At 41.8% G+C, this 17,454-nt stretch overlaps 1 protein-coding gene across 1 annotated transcript; it reads right to left on the bottom strand.

The window, feature by feature from the left end:
• Nucleotides 1-6,926: 6,926 nt before the first annotated feature.
• Nucleotides 6,927-12,721, bottom strand: LOC110509748 (phosphoglycerate mutase 2). The gene is made up of 3 exons (XM_021590831.3): nucleotides 12,217-12,721; nucleotides 11,093-11,273; nucleotides 6,927-7,297 (listed from the first exon to the last, which is right to left on the bottom strand). Exons 1-3 carry the CDS (start codon nucleotides 12,631-12,633, stop codon nucleotides 7,128-7,130), a joined length of 768 nt encoding a protein of 255 aa, XP_021446506.1. The 5' UTR covers nucleotides 12,634-12,721; the 3' UTR covers nucleotides 6,927-7,127.
• Between the last annotated feature and the right edge of the window lie 4,733 nt (nucleotides 12,722-17,454).

Raw genomic sequence — 17,454 nt, 5'->3', positions numbered from 1 at the left:
TATCAATCAAATGTATAATCAATTAAATGCATTATCAATCAAATGTATTTATAAAGCCCTTTTTACATCTGCATATGTCACAAAGTGCTTACGCAGAGACCCAGTCTAAAACCCCAAACAGCAAGCAATGCAGATGCAGAAGCACAGTGGCTAGGAAAAACTCCTTGCAACTGAGGCATTATATAAGGATGGTGGACATGTTGTTTTTACCCTGTATCTGGAGTTGTCCACCGGAACCATTTCCACCATGAGGACATAGTTGGTATAGGGTTGGAGTCCAGATAGACTGACGTTGCAATGGGGAAACATCCTCCTGATACATACAAATCCACACTAATTGTATTATCCTCTCAATTCCTGATCACAACTCTAGACAAAGCATACTAGCAGCAGATACAGTTTCACAACGTTGGTAAAGCTACAATATTGGTAAAGCTACGATATGGCATGAAAGTACGGGTGAATTGTACTTTGCAGTAAACACACCATAGCATAGAATGTGTTTAGGAGATTTACGCAGATCAAAAATGATGATGAAGGATATAACAACAATTGTACCGGCCATGTTTGGTGATTATCATCTCAGTCCCCAGGTTGTGGAAGGACTTCCAGAGGTCAGCCTTTTCCAGGGTCATCCTGACGTTGCCTTGGTGGTAGGGTTCAGCTGTAGGGGGGGACGGGATCATCATGTTGGGCCTCGGTTCTGGAGAGAGAGAGGGGGACATGGAGCCTTACAGAGTGGACCAGTGCTGGAGAAACCCTTTGTACACAGGGATTTCCACAGACAATGCAACATTTCAACTATGCAATAGACTTGCTGTTACTCTCTTGCTAGACCACTGACTGACGTAGCAAAGGTTGAAAAAGTGATGCTTACCAGAGATATGCTGCATTGCCTGCACGGTTCACCACAATGGTCAAAGAGAAGAGAATTCCTTATCCAAATGTGTGTGCTGATATCGCTGCTGTCAGACCCACATCACTGTGAGAATACTGTGAGAGGAGCTGTAGACTTAGTGGTGGTCCTTGGATCATGAAAGGTTTCCTATCAATACCAAGACTTTCCTTTCCATATCCTTAACTTGTGGAGTCAGAGGGGCTGACCTCTGGAGTTCATTGGTCAGCCCAGAAGGGGAATGGCCCGTGAGGGCAAAGTGGGTGTGGTTACAACAGAGTGGTGTGCCTGGTTTCAAGCCTTTGAAGTGTCAGACAAGAGGGTGGGAAATGGAGGGGGTGGGCATACTGTGGTGCTGTGAAGAAATAGCTGCCTGAACGTGACCTTTTGTTTCTAGAAATCACTGTTTAAAAAAAAATGTATATTTTCCAAATAAACTAATGTACCTTTATTTAACTAGGCAAGTCAGTTATTTACAATGATGGCCTACACCGGCCAAACCCGAACGATGCTGGGCCAATTGTGGGACGCCCTATGGGACTCCCAATCACGGCCGGTTGTTAAACAGCCATCCCTAACATTGAGTGGCTGCTGCCAACATACTAACTCAACTCCAGCCACTTTAATAATGGAAAAATTGATGTAATCAATTTATCACTAGCCACTTTATATTATATAATGTTTACTTAACCTACATTACTCATCTCATATGTACAGTGCCTTGCGAAAGTATTTGGCCCCCTTGAACTTTGCGACCTTTTGCCACATTTCAGGCTTCAAACATAAAGATATAAAACTGTATTTTTTTGTGAAGAATCAACAACAAGTGGGACACAATCATGAAGTGGAACGACATTTATTGGATATTTCAAACTTTTTTAACAAATCAAAAACTGAAAAATTGGGCGTGCAAAATGATTCAGCCCCTTTACTTTCAGTGCAGCAAACTCTCTCCAGAAGTTCAGTGAGGATCTCTGAATGATCCAATGTTGACCTAAATGACTAATGATGATAAATACAATCCACCTGTGTGTAATCAAGTCTCCGTATAAATGCACCTGCACTGTGATAGTCTCAGAGGTCCGTTAAAAGCGCAGAGAGCATCATGAAGAACAAGGAACACACCAGGCAGGTCCGAGATACTGTTGTGAAGAAGTTTAAAGCCGGATTTGAATACAAAAAGATTTCCCAAGCTTTAAACATCCCAAGGAGCACTGTGCAAGCGATAATATTGAAATGGAAGGAGTATCAGACCACTGCAAATCTACCAAGACCTGGCCGTCCCTCTAAACTTTCAGCTCATACAAGGAGAAGACTGATCAGAGATGCAGCCAAGAGGCCCATGATCACTCTGGATGAACTGCAGAGATCTACAGCTGAGGTGGGAGACTCTGTCCATAGGACAACAATCAGTCGTATATTGCACAAATCTGGCCTTTATGGAAGAGTGGCAAGAAGAAAGCCATTTCTTAAAGGTATCCATAAAAAGTGTCGTTTAAAGTTTGCCACAAGCCACCTGGGAGACACACCAAACATGTGGAAGAAGGTGCTCTGGTCAGATGAAACCAAAATTGAACTTTTTGGCAACAATGCAAAACGTTATGTTTGGCGTAAAAGCAACACAGCTGAACACACCATCCCCACTGTCAAACATGGTGGTGGCAGCATCATGGTTTGGGCCTGCTTTTCTTCAGCAGGGACAGGGAAGATGGTTAAAATTGATGGGAAGATGGATGGAGCCAAATACAGGACCATTCTGGAAGAAAACCTGATGGAGTCTGCAAAAGACCTGAGACTGGGACGGAGATTTGTCTTCCAACAAGACAATGATCCAAAACATAAAGCAAAATCTACAATGGAATGGTTCAAAAATAAACATATCCAGGTGTTAGAATGGCCAAGTCAAAGTCCAGACCTGAATCCAATCGAGAATCTGTGGAAAGAACTGAAAACTGCTGTTCACAAATGCTCTCCATCCAACCTCACTGAGCTCGAGCTGTTTTGCAAGGAGGAATGGGAAAAAATGTCAGTCTCTCGATGTGCAAAACTGATAGAGACATACCCCAAGCGACTTACAGCTGTAATCGCAGCAAAAGGTGGCGCTACAAAGTATTAACTTAAGGGGGCTGAATAATTTTGCACGGCCAATTTTTCAGTTTTTGATTTGTTAAAAAAGTTTGAAATATCCAATAAATGTCGTTCCACTTCATGATTGTGTCCCACTTGTTGTTGATTCTTCACAAAAAAATACAGTTTTATATCTTTATGTTTGAAGCCTGTAATGTGGCAAAAGGTCGCAAAGTTCAAGGGGGCCGAATACTTTCGCAAGGCACTGTATATACTGTACACTATACCATCTAATGCATCTTGCCATCTTGATGTAATTAAATGTATCACTAACTACTTTAAACAATGCCACTTTATATAATGTTCTCATACCCTACTTTACTCATCTCATATGTATATACTGTACGCTATGCCATCTACTGCATCTTGCCATCTTGATGTAATGTATCACTAGCCACTTTAAACAATGCCGCTTTATATGTTTTCATACCCTACATTACTCATCTCATATGTATATACTGTACTCTATACCATCTACTGCATCTTGCCTATGCCGTTCGGCCATCACTCATTTATATATTTTTATGTACATATTCATTCCTTTACACTTGTGTGTATAAGGTGGTTGTTGTGAACTTGTTGAAATTGTTAGATTACTTGTTAGATATTACTGCATGGTTGGAACTAGAAGCACAAGCATTTCGCTACACTTGCATTAACACCTGCTAACCATGTGTATGTGACAAATACATGTGATTTGATTTATTTGTGATACAGCCTGGAATCAAACCAGGGTGTCTGTAGTGACGCCTCGAGCACTGAGATGTGGTGCCTTAGACCGCTGCGCCATCCAGGAGCCTCATTTACATTGACCCCCCCATTTGTTTTGTTTTTACACTGCTGCTACTCACTGTTTATTATCTATGCATAGTCACTTTACCCCAACGTACATGTACAAATTACCTCGACTAACCTGTACCCCCGCACATTGACTCGGTACCCACTTTATATAGCCAAGTTATTGTTATTTTATTGTGTTACTTTTTATTATAATTTTTTACTTAGTTTATTTGGTAAATATTTTACTTAACTCTTTCTTGAACTGCTCTGTTGATTAAGGGTTTTAAATGGGGGAGCGGGGGGGTTGAGTTATCTCCGTCCTTGACAATGGGAGGCAGTTCTGGCTAATCGTGGCCGATGGCCCCCCAGGCCTGGAGAGGTGCCGTATGGGGCCTAATGGGGCTGGCACAAGTGGCCTGTTAGCCTGAAAGGACAGAGGGAGGGGATGGGGGGACGGATGGAGGCTCCAGTGTTTCTGATGTGTGATAACCCCACCGCAGGGCCCTCCATTCTGGCTGGGATCTCTGATCCCGTGCGGCCCCTGTCTGGGTCTGGAGCACCCTCCTGATCCCCGGCTGAGATCCACACACATGCTAAACACACCCAGAGAGCAGTGAAGGAGTGACGGTCACACAGCCCAGGCACATCCTATCTGAATTTCAGACGCAATCATCATTGAGGTTTGAGAGGACTCCAGAAGTTGGGTTTGAGTCTGTGTTGTGCATACTGTATTTGTGTTAATTACTCTGTGATAAACTATTACTGCACTGTTTTTGAGCACATGACATGGCCCAGATTGGTGAAGAAGTGCTTTGAATAAACATTGTTTAGATTCTGAATAGGTTACTGTGTCTGTGTGTGGACATTGTATGCAACACTTTTCATAGCACAAGGGTAGAGGGTGAGGCCTTTGTGTGTGGTAGCTTTAGTGGCTATTGTCTCAAGAGTTAGTATAGGGATATAATTAAATTCACACAGTGCTAAATGGAATATCTCATAGGGATACAACAGAGGACGTATAACAAATGCATGACACAAACTTTGTATGTCAGTGTGAAACTCATTGTTGCAGAAGGCTTAGTATCTCTGTTCGACTTTGCACCTTCAGCTTTAAGAATGTTCCAGATGGGAAAACCAGGATGACTCAGGCAGGCCTAAATACTCAGGTAAAATCAAGGTGTGTTTGTGTGCGTTGTACAGTAGCCTCGGAGAAGTTGAAGCACATCGGAGTGTTCAATTAGGCCCATCTACTTTCCAGACTGACATGCAGAGACACGTCCCTACCGCCTAGATCAATCTCAGCCTGGAAGGTGGAATTCTGTAGGCCTATGTGCCTGAAGTGTAGGTTTTCCAGATGACCTTTGCAACTCTGATACAGTATGCATGGCAAAAATGGTTACACTTACATATCTTTTGCGTTGGGGCCGTATAATGTCAAAAAAGTTAGACATTGGCTTAATAAAGCGACAGGCCAATATACCACGGCTAAGGGCTGTTGTTAGGCATGACGCAACGCTCGACTTCATCTCAGGCCTAACAACACCTGTGCCAATACATCCTTCAAACACCGGCTTCTCTGGCATTCTCTGGTCTCTTCAGATGAAGTTTCTCTGCTGCAGTGAGCATCTCTGTGGGACGAGCTCACCCTGGTGGATTCTGGTTGCATGGCAACCTATTGGGCTCAGCTGCTTCTGTCTCCCCACACATGCTATTCTAATAATGTGGAAAATAATCTGAGTCACTCAACAGATAAGAACACGTTGAACCACTAGAGGGTACTCTAATTTCTCCTATAGATTATACATTGATACTCTAATTTCTCCTATAGATTATACATTGATACTCTAATTTCTCCTATAGATTATACATTGAACAACTCTGGTATTTACTTCCATATCAACACCACTGTTAGTAGGTAGCATTTAGCCTTTGCCTGCTCAATAGCACATTCAACATTATAATTGTGTTTTATATTTGAAAAATGGAGAGAAGTCAGTTCTGGAGCTTGATCATGTATTATGTGGATGAATACTTTTCACTTTAAATGAAGGATTTTATTCAATGCAAGAAGAGAGAAAAAACTATTTTTGAAGCAAGATTGATTGGAAAAGCTAAGTTGTTTGTGTCAGTGAAGACATGGATACCTTACAGAATAGAACCTGAATAAGAACATCTGAATGCCTTACAACACACTGCTTTATAAGGTTGGTTGTAGTTGAGAATTTAATTAAAGATTTTCTAACTTAATTGACGGAAGTATGATTTTATTTATCCACTTTAGAACAGTGCTGTGTTTAGGATCCAGACTAGTTAGTGTAAAATGTTATTTTACTGCTGTCCCAGCTCTAGGTTTGATGTCATTTGCGTTCAATCTAATGTGAAGGCAATTCCTTTTAGTGCCCCCTTCTGTGACCCAGTCATCTGACATACAGCCATGATCTAAATTATTGGCACCCCTGATTAAGTTGAGCAAAATAAAACACTAAAATAAATCATACAAATACTGAGCTATATTGCCACACACACTGACTTTGCCCTGGTACCTCACCCCCTTAACACACACACACACACACACACACACACACACACACACACACACACACACACACACACACACACACACACACACACACACACACACACACACACACACACACACACACACACACACACACACACACACACACACACACTATCCCCTGCACCTGTCCTTTTGTCTCCGGAGAGAGCGACTAGTCCAGTGTTAAACGTGTCCCTGGCCCTGAGCCAGCCCCAGCCAGTGTACTGTGTCTGTACTGAGGAGATGAGAGGGATGGGGAGGGACGGAATCAGACAAGGTGCTGCTGCACCACAGGAACGCTGCCAAAAGGAACTCAGTGACCTTCCTCTTCTCTCTCCTCCCCGCTCTGCTCTGCTATCTGGATAAGATTACACAGCACCACCATCGCCATGCTGATACCAGTGAATTACCCATCAGGGAGAGAAGGAAGATCAGGTCATGGAGGATAAATTTCCATTGAGAAAAGGTGGAGCAAGAGAGGAAAGGATGAAAAAGATTATAAAGGAGGAAAAATGTCAAAACAGATGGAGAAAGAGGAAAGAGATAAAAGCAGAAACAGGAAAAGACACAAAAAGGTGTTTTCTTTATTTGTTGTGTCAGACTGTTGTGCCCTTAACACAGGGCTTCACCAACACCTACAGTGGGACTGTGACACTCCACAATAGTGTGTGTGTGTGCGTGTGTGTTTGGTTGAGTGGACAAGGCTTGAGCGGGGGGAGGGACAGTCACTTTTTCTCTTTCTCCTCTTGATGTCTCCAGGCTGGCTTACTTCTTAGCTTTGCCCTGGGCAGCTACAGCCTCCATGGCCTTCTTCACAGTCTCAGCGTCTCCCAGGAAAGCCATGGGCTTGACGGGCTTCAGGTTTGCATCCAGCTCGTACACAATGGGGATACCTGTTGGCAGGTTCAACTCCATGATGGCAGCGTCTGACATGCCTGACGAGACAGACAGAAAGACGTGTTAGGAGTGAGCAGAGGTTAGTCTGTGAAATCAAGACTGATCATCCACATAGAGGAAATTCACATAAGGCAATGTATTTGACATGTGTATTCCCAGTGGAGGGTAAGTACAGATCCTCAAAGGTTGGTATATTTCTTAGCTAGTACCACCTTTGACAGGGGAGGTCGTCCATACTCCTCTTTCAGGGGAGCGCTAGGGGGGCCACTAAGTAGCTTGTTTCAGCAGACTTTACCTTTCTCTGCCCTTTCCCTCTGCCCTTTTGTCACCCCCTCTCCCTCTGCAACCCTACAACCCAGCAACCCTGTCGGCATCACCCCGGTCCCACCACTCCTGGAGAATGCAGAACCTTTCTGCAGAAAGGTCGTGTCAGTAACGGGAACCGTGCCCATGGCCTTTTCCACTGTGTCTGTCTGAGCTCCAGGGAGAGAGCAACAAGCTATTTATAGACTCCTGGTTATCTGGAAATGTGCCTTCAGAAAATATTCACACACCTTAAGTTTTTCCACATTTGGTTGTGTTACAGCCTGATTTTGTTTACACAGTACCCCATAATGTCAAAGTGGAATTATGTTTTGAGAAAAATATATATATTCATAAAAAATAATTTAAAAAGCTGAAATGTCTTGAGTCAATAAGCACTCAACCCCTTTGTTATGGCAAGCCTAAGTAAGTTCAGGAGTAAAAATGTGTTTAACAAGTCACATAATAAGTTGCATGGACTTTATGTGCAATAATAGATTTTAACATGATTTTTGGATGACAACCTCATCTCTGTACCCCACACATTGTCCCTCAGTCAGGCAGTGAATTTCAAACACATATTCAACCACAAAGACCAGGGAGGTTTTCCAATGCCTCGCACATTCATAGACTTGTCCTGAAGCCACTCCTGCATTGTCTTGGCAGTGTGCTTAGGGTCGTTGTCCTGTTGGAAGGTGAACCTTTGCCCCAGTCTGAGGTCCTGAGAGCTCTGGAGCAGGTTTTCATAAAGGATCTCTCTGTACTATGCTCCGTTCATCTTTGCCTCAAACCTGACTAGTCTCCCAGTCCCTGCCGCAGAAAAACATTCCCTCTGCATTATGCTGCCACCACCATGCTTCACTGTAGGGATGGTGCCAGGTTTCCTCCAGACGTGACGCTTGGCATTCAGACCAAAGAGTTCCATCAAACCAGATAATCTTATTTATCATGGTATGAGAGTCCTTTAGGTGCCTTTTGGCAAACTCCATGCGGGCTGTCATGTGTCTTTTACTGAGGAGTGTCTTCCTTCTGGCCACTCTACCATAAAGGCCTGATTGGTGGAGTGCTGCAGAGATGGAAGGTTCTCCCATCTCCACAGAGGAACTCTAAAGCTATGTCAGAGTGATCATCTCCCTGACCAAGGCCCTTCTTCCCCGATTGCTCAGTTTGGCTGGTGTTTAGCTCTAGGAGGAGTCTTGGTGGTTCCAAACTTATTCCATTTAAGAATGATGGAGGCCACTGTGGTCTTGGGGACCTTCAATGCTGCAGACATTTTTTGGTACACTTCCCCAGGTCTGTGCCTCAACACAATCCTGTCTCGGAGCTCTACGGACAATTCCTTTGACCTCATGGCTTGGTTTTTGCTCTGTGCTCTGACATGCACTGCCAACTGTGTGACCTTATATAGACAGGTGTTTGCCTTTCCAAATCATATCCAGTCAATTGAATTTACCACAGGTGGACTCCAATCAAGTTGTAGAAACATGTCAAGATGATCAATGGGTACGGGATGCACCTGAACTCAATTTCGAGTCTCATAGCAAAGGGACTGAATACTTATGTAAATAAGGTATTTCGGTTTTAAAAAAGTATAAATTTGAAACAAATTCAAATAACCTGCTTTTGCTTTGTCATTATGGGGTATTGTGTGTAGATTGCTGAGCAAATGTTTTCTTTAATCCAATTTAGAAAAATCAATTTGACTACTACATGATTCCACATGTATTATTTCATAGTTTTCATGTCTTCACTATTATTCTACAATGTATAAAATAGTAAAAATAAAGAAAAACCCTTCAATGACTAGGTGTGTCCAATCTTTTGACTGGTACTGTGTATATATTTATATATATATATATAATGTATAGACACTACAGTTCAAAAGTTTGGGGTCACTTAGAAATGTTCTCGTTTTTGAAAGAAAAACACATTTTTTGTCCATTAAAATAACATCTAGTTGATCAGAAATAAAGTGTAGACATTGTTAATGTTGTAAATGACTATTGTAGCTGGAAATGACAGATTTTTCGTGGAAATCTACACAGGCGTACAGAGGCCCATTATCAGCAACCATCACTCCTGTGATCCAATGGCACGTTGTGTTAGCTAATCCAAGTTTATCATTTTAAAAGGCGACTCCGGGATGCTAGCCTTCTAGGCAGAGTTGCAAAGAAAAAGCCATATCTCAAACTGGCCAATAAACATAAAATATTAAGATGGGCAAAAGAACCCAGACACCGGACAAAGGAACTATGCCTAGAAGGCCAGCATCCCGGAGTCGCCTCTTCAATGTTGACGTTGAGACTGGTTTTTTTGCGGGTACTATTTAATGAAGCTGCCAATTGAGGACTTGTGAGGCATCTGTTTCTCAAACCAAACACTCTAATGTACTTGTCCTCTCTCTCAGTTGTGCATCGGAGCCTCTCACTCCTCTTTCTATTTTGTTTAGAGACAGTTTGCGCTGTTCTGTGAAGAGAGTAGTGCATAGCGTTGTACGAGATCTTCAGTTTCTTGGCAATTTCGCACATGGAATAGCCTTGATTTCTCAGAACAAGAATAGACTGACGAGTTTCAGATGAAAGTTATTTGTTTCTAGCCATTTTGAGTCTGTAATCTAACACACAAATGCTGATGCTCCAGATACTCAACTAGTCTAAAGACCAGTTTTATTGCTTCTATAATCAGGACAACAGTTTTAATTTGTGCTAACATAATTGTAAAAGGGTTTTCTAATATTCATTTAAAATGATAAACTTGGATTAGCTAACACAACATGCCATTGGAACACAGGAGTGATGGTTGCTGATAATGGGCCTCTGTACGCCTATGTAGATATTCCATAAAAAATCTGCCGTTTCCAGCTACAATAGTCATTTACAACATTAACAATGTCTACATGGTATTTCTGATCAATTTGATGTTATTTTAATGGACAATTTTTTTTGCTTTTCTTTCAAAAACAAGGACATTTCTAAGTGACCCCAAACTTCTGAACGGTAGTGTATATATACATTTATATGACTGGGTGCATGTGGTGTACCATACTATGCCTACAGGCCCAGCAGCTGTATTCTCACTGAACCACAGTAAACAAACAGTTAGGTGATTAACTGTAATGTCATGAGTGTATCATTACGTTAGTATTATCATTGTATTGCCATTACCATCATTACTACTGTGTACCATCATTACTACTGTGTACCATCATTACTACTGTGTACCGTCATTACTACTGTGTATCATCATTACTACTGTGTATCATCATTACTACTGTGTACCATCATTACTACTGTGTATCATCATTACTACTGTGTATCATCATTACTACTGTGCATCATCCTTACTTGTTGCAGGCTGCAGACCTTTCAGTTTGTGCAGGGGCTATGCATCTGTTAGATCTGTGAGTCATGTGATGTTTGACAACATGCCAACATTCCTTGTGAAACATTATCTCTAACCTTTTCTCTGTACCTCCTCTACCACTTCCTGACTCCCCTGTGTCCGCCACTGCAGCAGCCCATAATACCAACCCTCTAAGTGCTTGACAATTCCGCGGAGGCTGTTGCCGTGGGCAGCGATGATGACATTCTTGCCAGCCTTGATCTCAGGTACGATGACATCGTTCCAGTAGGGCAGGGCACGGGCAATAGTGTCTTTCAGGGACTCACATGTGGGCAGCTCACCGGGCTTCAGGCCCTTGTAGCGCCTTGACTGGTGGGAGGACAGAACAGCATGTTGGGTTACACTGCACAAATGTATCATCACAAAAGCAGGTATGATGTAACATCCTAGAGGGCTGCAAATGAAACCTGGCAAAGCCTACGTAGTACCTCAAGCAGTACATGTCAGAGGAAATCACCCAAGTCATAGACTGTTGTCTCTGCTACCTCACGGCAAGCGGTACCGGAGCGCCAAGTCTAGGTCCAAAATGCTCCTTAGCTTCTACCCCCAAGCAATAAGACTGGTGAACAATGAGACTGCCCCCTCCCCTTTATTTTACACTGCTGCTACTCGCTGTTTATTATCTATGCAGTCACTTTACCCCTACCTACATGTACAAATTACTTCAACTAACCTGTACCCCTGCACATTGACTCGGTACCAGTACCCTCTGTATATAGCCTTGTTATTGTTATTTTATTTTGTTACTTTTAAAAAACATTTTTACTTTAGTTTATTTAGTAAATATCTTCGTAACTTAACTTAAAACTTAATCGTTGGTTAAGGGCTTGTAATTAAGCATTTCACGGTAAGGTCTACACCTGTTCTATTCGGGGCGCATGTGACAAATAACATTTGATTTCATTTGATTCGTACAGTACATGTTTTGGCTCATACAAGTAACAAGTCTTACATGAGAAGTTCTAGAATTTCATCCAACACTGTTCCATCCATCCAATGAATGCTTTTTTACTTCGACTGAAACCTGCAAGTCTTGCAGGATCTCCTAAGCAAGTCATAAATCTCCTGAAATTGACTGGTTTCCTTGTACAATGGGAACATATTCCAGGGGTAGTTGCACGCAACGCTTTAAAATAATGTGTCAGGTGTTATTATTATTATTATTATGTTAGCAGTCACAGACCTAAAATGTGGTTCACAAGTCTGTTTTGTGATGTACTACTATTCACCACCAGCAACACCGGCCTCTTACTTCACTGATGATCTTGTGGAAGGCGTGGTCGTGTTCCATGGGGGGAGGGGGGATGTCGAAGGAACGACGCCAGATCTTGACCTGCTCCTCTCCGTGCTTCTCGGCTGTCTCTGCCTTGTTGAGACCTGTCAGGCCGCCGTAGTGGCGCTCGTTCAGACGCCATGTGCGGTACACGGGAAGCCACATCTGGTCTGTGCCCTCCAGGATGGTCCACAGGGTCTTGACTGCTCGCTTCAGCACGGAGGTGTGGCAGATGTCAAACTTCATTCCGGCGTCCTTGATGGCCTTAGCACCACGTTTGGCCTCTTCCAGGCCCTTCTCGCTGAGGTCGGCATCAAACCAGCCGCAAAATTTGTTGTACTGGTTCCACTCACTCTCGCCATGACGGACGATCACCAACTTATGGGCAGTAGTCATGCTTGCAGTGTTGCTTTAAATTCCTTTACCAAACACACGAGACACGGCCCTACCTTATGGTACACACACACTCTGAGACCAACAGCCCAGAGCGACTCCTCAAACACTCTTTTTATAGCATTCTGGAATGAGGCCCTGCATAGCAGCCGGGCGTAAACTGCTCTCCACCAATGAGGGCACTTCACCCCTGATGGACAGCTAGGCTCAGCCAATAGGGCAGTGCCTCACATGGACTGGAGGGACATGTCCCAGCTGGGAAGGCCAGAGGTCAGGGATTGAGCTAAAATAGCAACATGACTTTTAAACCGAGAGCTGTGAAATAAAAGTGTAAAGATCAGAGTAAGCTTCTGCTGCTGAGGTGCTGTAGAGTGCACAGGAGGCTGCAGAGGGGAGGATGGCTCATAATAATGTCCGAAATGGAGCAAATGGAATGGCATCACACACATGAAAACCATGTGTTTTATATATTTGACCTATTCCACCTATTCCGCTCCAGCCATTACCACGAGCCCGTCCTCCCCAATTAGGGTGCTAACAACCTACTGTGGTAGAGTTTCTGACATCAATAAAAGACAATGGAATTAGTAATCTAACTCCAAAACTAGAACTGATACAGGCAACTATACTATGCAATGAGGTAGTAGTGACTAGGGTAAAACAGACTAAAACATTCTGTCTCAACATGGGGTTACGTTAGGGGAAGTTGAATAATATCACACATACTCCAGTAGTCCTACTGTATAATATCACACATACTCCAGTGGTCCTACTGTATAATATCACACATACTCCAGTAGGTATACTGTATAATATCACACATACTCCAGTAGTCCTAGTGTATAATATCACACATACTTCAGTAGGTCTACTGTATAATATCACACATACTCCAGTAGTCCTACTGTATAATATCACACATACTCCAGTGGTCCTACTGTATAATATCACACATACTCCAGTAGTCCTACTGTATAATATCACACATACTCTAGTAGTCCTACTGTATAATATCACACATACTCCAGTAGGTCTACTGTATAATATCACACATACTCCAGTAGTCCTACTGTATAATATCACACATACTCCAGTAGTCCTACTGTATAATAACACACAAACTCTAGTTGTCCTACTGTATAATATCACACATACTCTAGTAGGTCTACTGTATAATAACACACATACTCCAGTAGTCCTACTGTATAATATCACACATACTCCAGTAGTCCTACTGTATAATATCACACATACTCCAGTAGTCCTACTGTATAATATCACACATACTCCAGTGGTCCTACTGTATAATATCACACATACTCCAGTAGTCCTACTGTATAATATCACACATACTCTAGTAGTCCTACTGTATAATATCACACATACTCCAGTAGGTCTACTGTATAATATCACACATACTCCAGTAGTCCTACTGTATAATATCACACATACTCCAGTAGTCCTACTGTATAATAACACACAAACTCTAGTTGTCCTACTGTATAATATCACACATACTCTAGTAGGTCTACTGTATAATAACACACATACTCCAGTAGTCCTACTGTATAATATCACACATACTCCAGTAGTCCTACTGTATAATATCACACATACTCCAGTAGTCCTACTGTATAATAACACACAAACTCTAGTTGTCCTACTGTATAATAACACACAAACTCTAGTAGTCCTACTGTATAATATCACACATACTCTAGTAGGTCTACTGTATAATAATACACATACTCCAGTAGTCCTACTGTATAATATCACACATACTCCAGTAGTCTTACTGTATAATAACACACAAACTCTAGTAGTCCTACTGTATAATATCACGCATACTCCAGTAGGTCTACTGTATAATAACACACATACTCCAGTAGGTCTACTGTATACTAACACACATACTCTAGTTGTCCTACTGTATAATAACACACATATTCTAGTAGTGCTACTGTATAATATCACACATACTCCAGTAGGTCTACTGTATAATATCACACATACTCCAGTAGTCCTAGTGTATAATATCACACATACTCCAGTAGTCCTACTGTATAATATCACACATACTCCAGTAGTCCTACTGTATAATATCACACATACTCCAGTAGTCCTACTGTATAATATCACACATACTCTAGTAGTCCTACTGTATAATAACACACAAACTCTAGTAGTCCTACTGTATAATATCACACATACTCCAGTAGTCCTACTGTATAATAACACACAAACTCTAGTAGTCCTACTGTATAATATCACGCATACTCCAGTAGGTCTACTGTATAATAACACACATACTCCAGTAGGTCTACTGTATACTAACACACATACTCTAGTTGTCCTACTGTATAATAACACACATATTCTAGTAGTGCTACTGTATAATATCACACATCCTCCAGTACGTCTACTGTATAATATCACACATACTCCAGTAGTCCTACTGTATAATAACACACATACTCTAGTAGTCCTACTGTATAATATCACACATACTCTAGTAGTCCTACTGTATAATAACACACATACTCTAGTAGTCCTACTGTATAATATCACACATACTCCAGTAGTCATACTGTGTAATATCACACATACTCCAATAGTACTACTGTATAATAACACACATACTCTAGTAGTCCTACTGTATAATAACACACATACTCTAGTAGTGCTACTGTATAATATCACACATACTTCAGTAGGTCTACTGTATAATATCACACATTCTCTAGTAGTCCTACTGTATAATATCACACATACTCCAGTAGGTCTACTGTATAATATCACACATACTCCAGTAGGTCTACTGAATAATATCACACATACTCTAGTAGCCCTACTGTATAGTATCACACATACTCTAGTAGTCCTACAGTATAATAACACACATATTCTAGTAGTGCTACTGTATAATATCACACATACTATAGTAGTGCTACTGTATAATATCACACATACTCCAAAGAACACAAATTAGAAACTGTACTTATTCCCAGTACAACCACTTTTGGGTCTCCACAGGACAACAGTCAGCAAATAAATACAGTCAGCAAATATTTATTTGGGATGTTTGAAATTCTATGTAGAAATGCACCAAGGTTTCAAACCACCCACTTAAACTCTGGGGCCATTACAGGTGAAAATACTGATTCAGCATTAAACTGACCGAGAGTCAGGGCGGAGCCCAAACTACAGGGCCAAGTCAATCAATGCCCCCTTTTACCAATCAAAGTATGAGCCACGTTGAGGAAAGAGAGAAATACAATATCAGCGAAGACAATAGTAATGGAACTCTGGGCATGTAGCCAATCTGCATATCTTATATCACAAAAAAGGACAGAGAGATAGAGGAATCACAAAGAGAGAGAAAGACTGAGGATGCTGCCGTGAGAGAGAGCGAGAAATAGAGAGAAAAGAGAGAGGTAGAGAGAAAGCAGGTAAAGCTGAAAGAGAAGGATGTAAACGAGAGAGAAGTGGAGAGGATACTGCGGGGCTGGGTGTGGAGGGGCTGGGTGTGGAGGGGATGGGTGAAAACACTACATAAGCCCCAGGCATTTTAAGAAATCAGTCGGGGGCTCAACTTACTGTTGAGAGTTAGAATAGTAGAGTATACAAGGTGCAATTTAGATTGTTGTGCATCAGCATTTTGACAGTCACTCAATTAGCCCATGTCAGTCACTGACAGTCCCTCAACTAGCCCATGTCAGCTAAAATGTTTTAGATTGGTAAATGAGTCTAGCCAGGTATCTATACTTGTAGTTATCATGGTCAAATTACCCTGACCTCCATGGGGCCCCCATTGATTTTGCTAGTCACTCTCACTCAGAAGTCATATTGACATGGCAAATGTGTAAAATTGCAGCAAACTTGCTTTGAAACTGCAACATTTTCTTTACAGCCCATGTTGTAAAAGTAAATTAGCTTAGAGCCCCAAAAAGTGAAAGCCAGCCCTGAATACAGTTGATAACGCCTGGAACCGGCCCCGACTTTACTTATGACTCAGCTTGCGGCAGCACCCCGCACCTACTGTAGCCTAGCAACCCACATCCATCTCACCTTCAAGGCTTCTGCTTTGAGAACTGTCAGCAAAATACACACATACAAAAGAGACACACAAACACACGTAAATTCATACACTCTCCTCAAATGTGTACAGGCAAAATGCATAATATACTCCACCTAAACATGGACTCATACCAGCCTGTTCTCTCACAAGATCCTCATACTATGCTTAAATGTATGGCAAGTCACTTTGCTATCCATTCTCTCAATCAACAGTCTGGGACAGTATAAAATGTGTATCTCCCCCACCCCTCTCAGGAGGAAGTGGAGGAGGAAAAGGAGGAAGTGGGTGTCAGCAAGGAGGAAGCAGAGTGTTATTGACCAGCTATGGTTCCCTCTTCACTCTGGAGCTGAAAGATAAGAAGCCTGTTTCTCTTGTTAGGGAATAAACATGACAATATAAAAAGACCATTCAACTTCTCTTCAAATTCCTCAGTGTCCCTTCCAACTAAGGCAATCATGAAAATGTATTTGAATTCATTTGACCTATTTTGTATAATAGATGCATTATCTATCATTAGTATTATGATGATCTATTATTATGATTATCAATGCATTATCATCCCAAAAACACAAACACATCTTCACAGACATCATCATATTTATACACATTATCATTACAGCATCTGATTCAGAACCTCACAAGTATCTACAGGCACCAAACAGTAGCTTCCCAGCCATAATGTATAAATAAATAAACACATACCATCCAGCCGTGTGTTCGGTGTTTATCAATGTGGGTTTTCTGTG

This window comes from Oncorhynchus mykiss, chromosome 29 (genome assembly GCF_057628025.1).
Source record: "Oncorhynchus mykiss isolate SJ-2025 chromosome 29, ASM5762802v1, whole genome shotgun sequence".
Taxonomy (NCBI): domain Eukaryota; kingdom Metazoa; phylum Chordata; class Actinopteri; order Salmoniformes; family Salmonidae; genus Oncorhynchus; species Oncorhynchus mykiss.
This window is presented reverse-complemented; position numbering and strand designations above follow the sequence as displayed.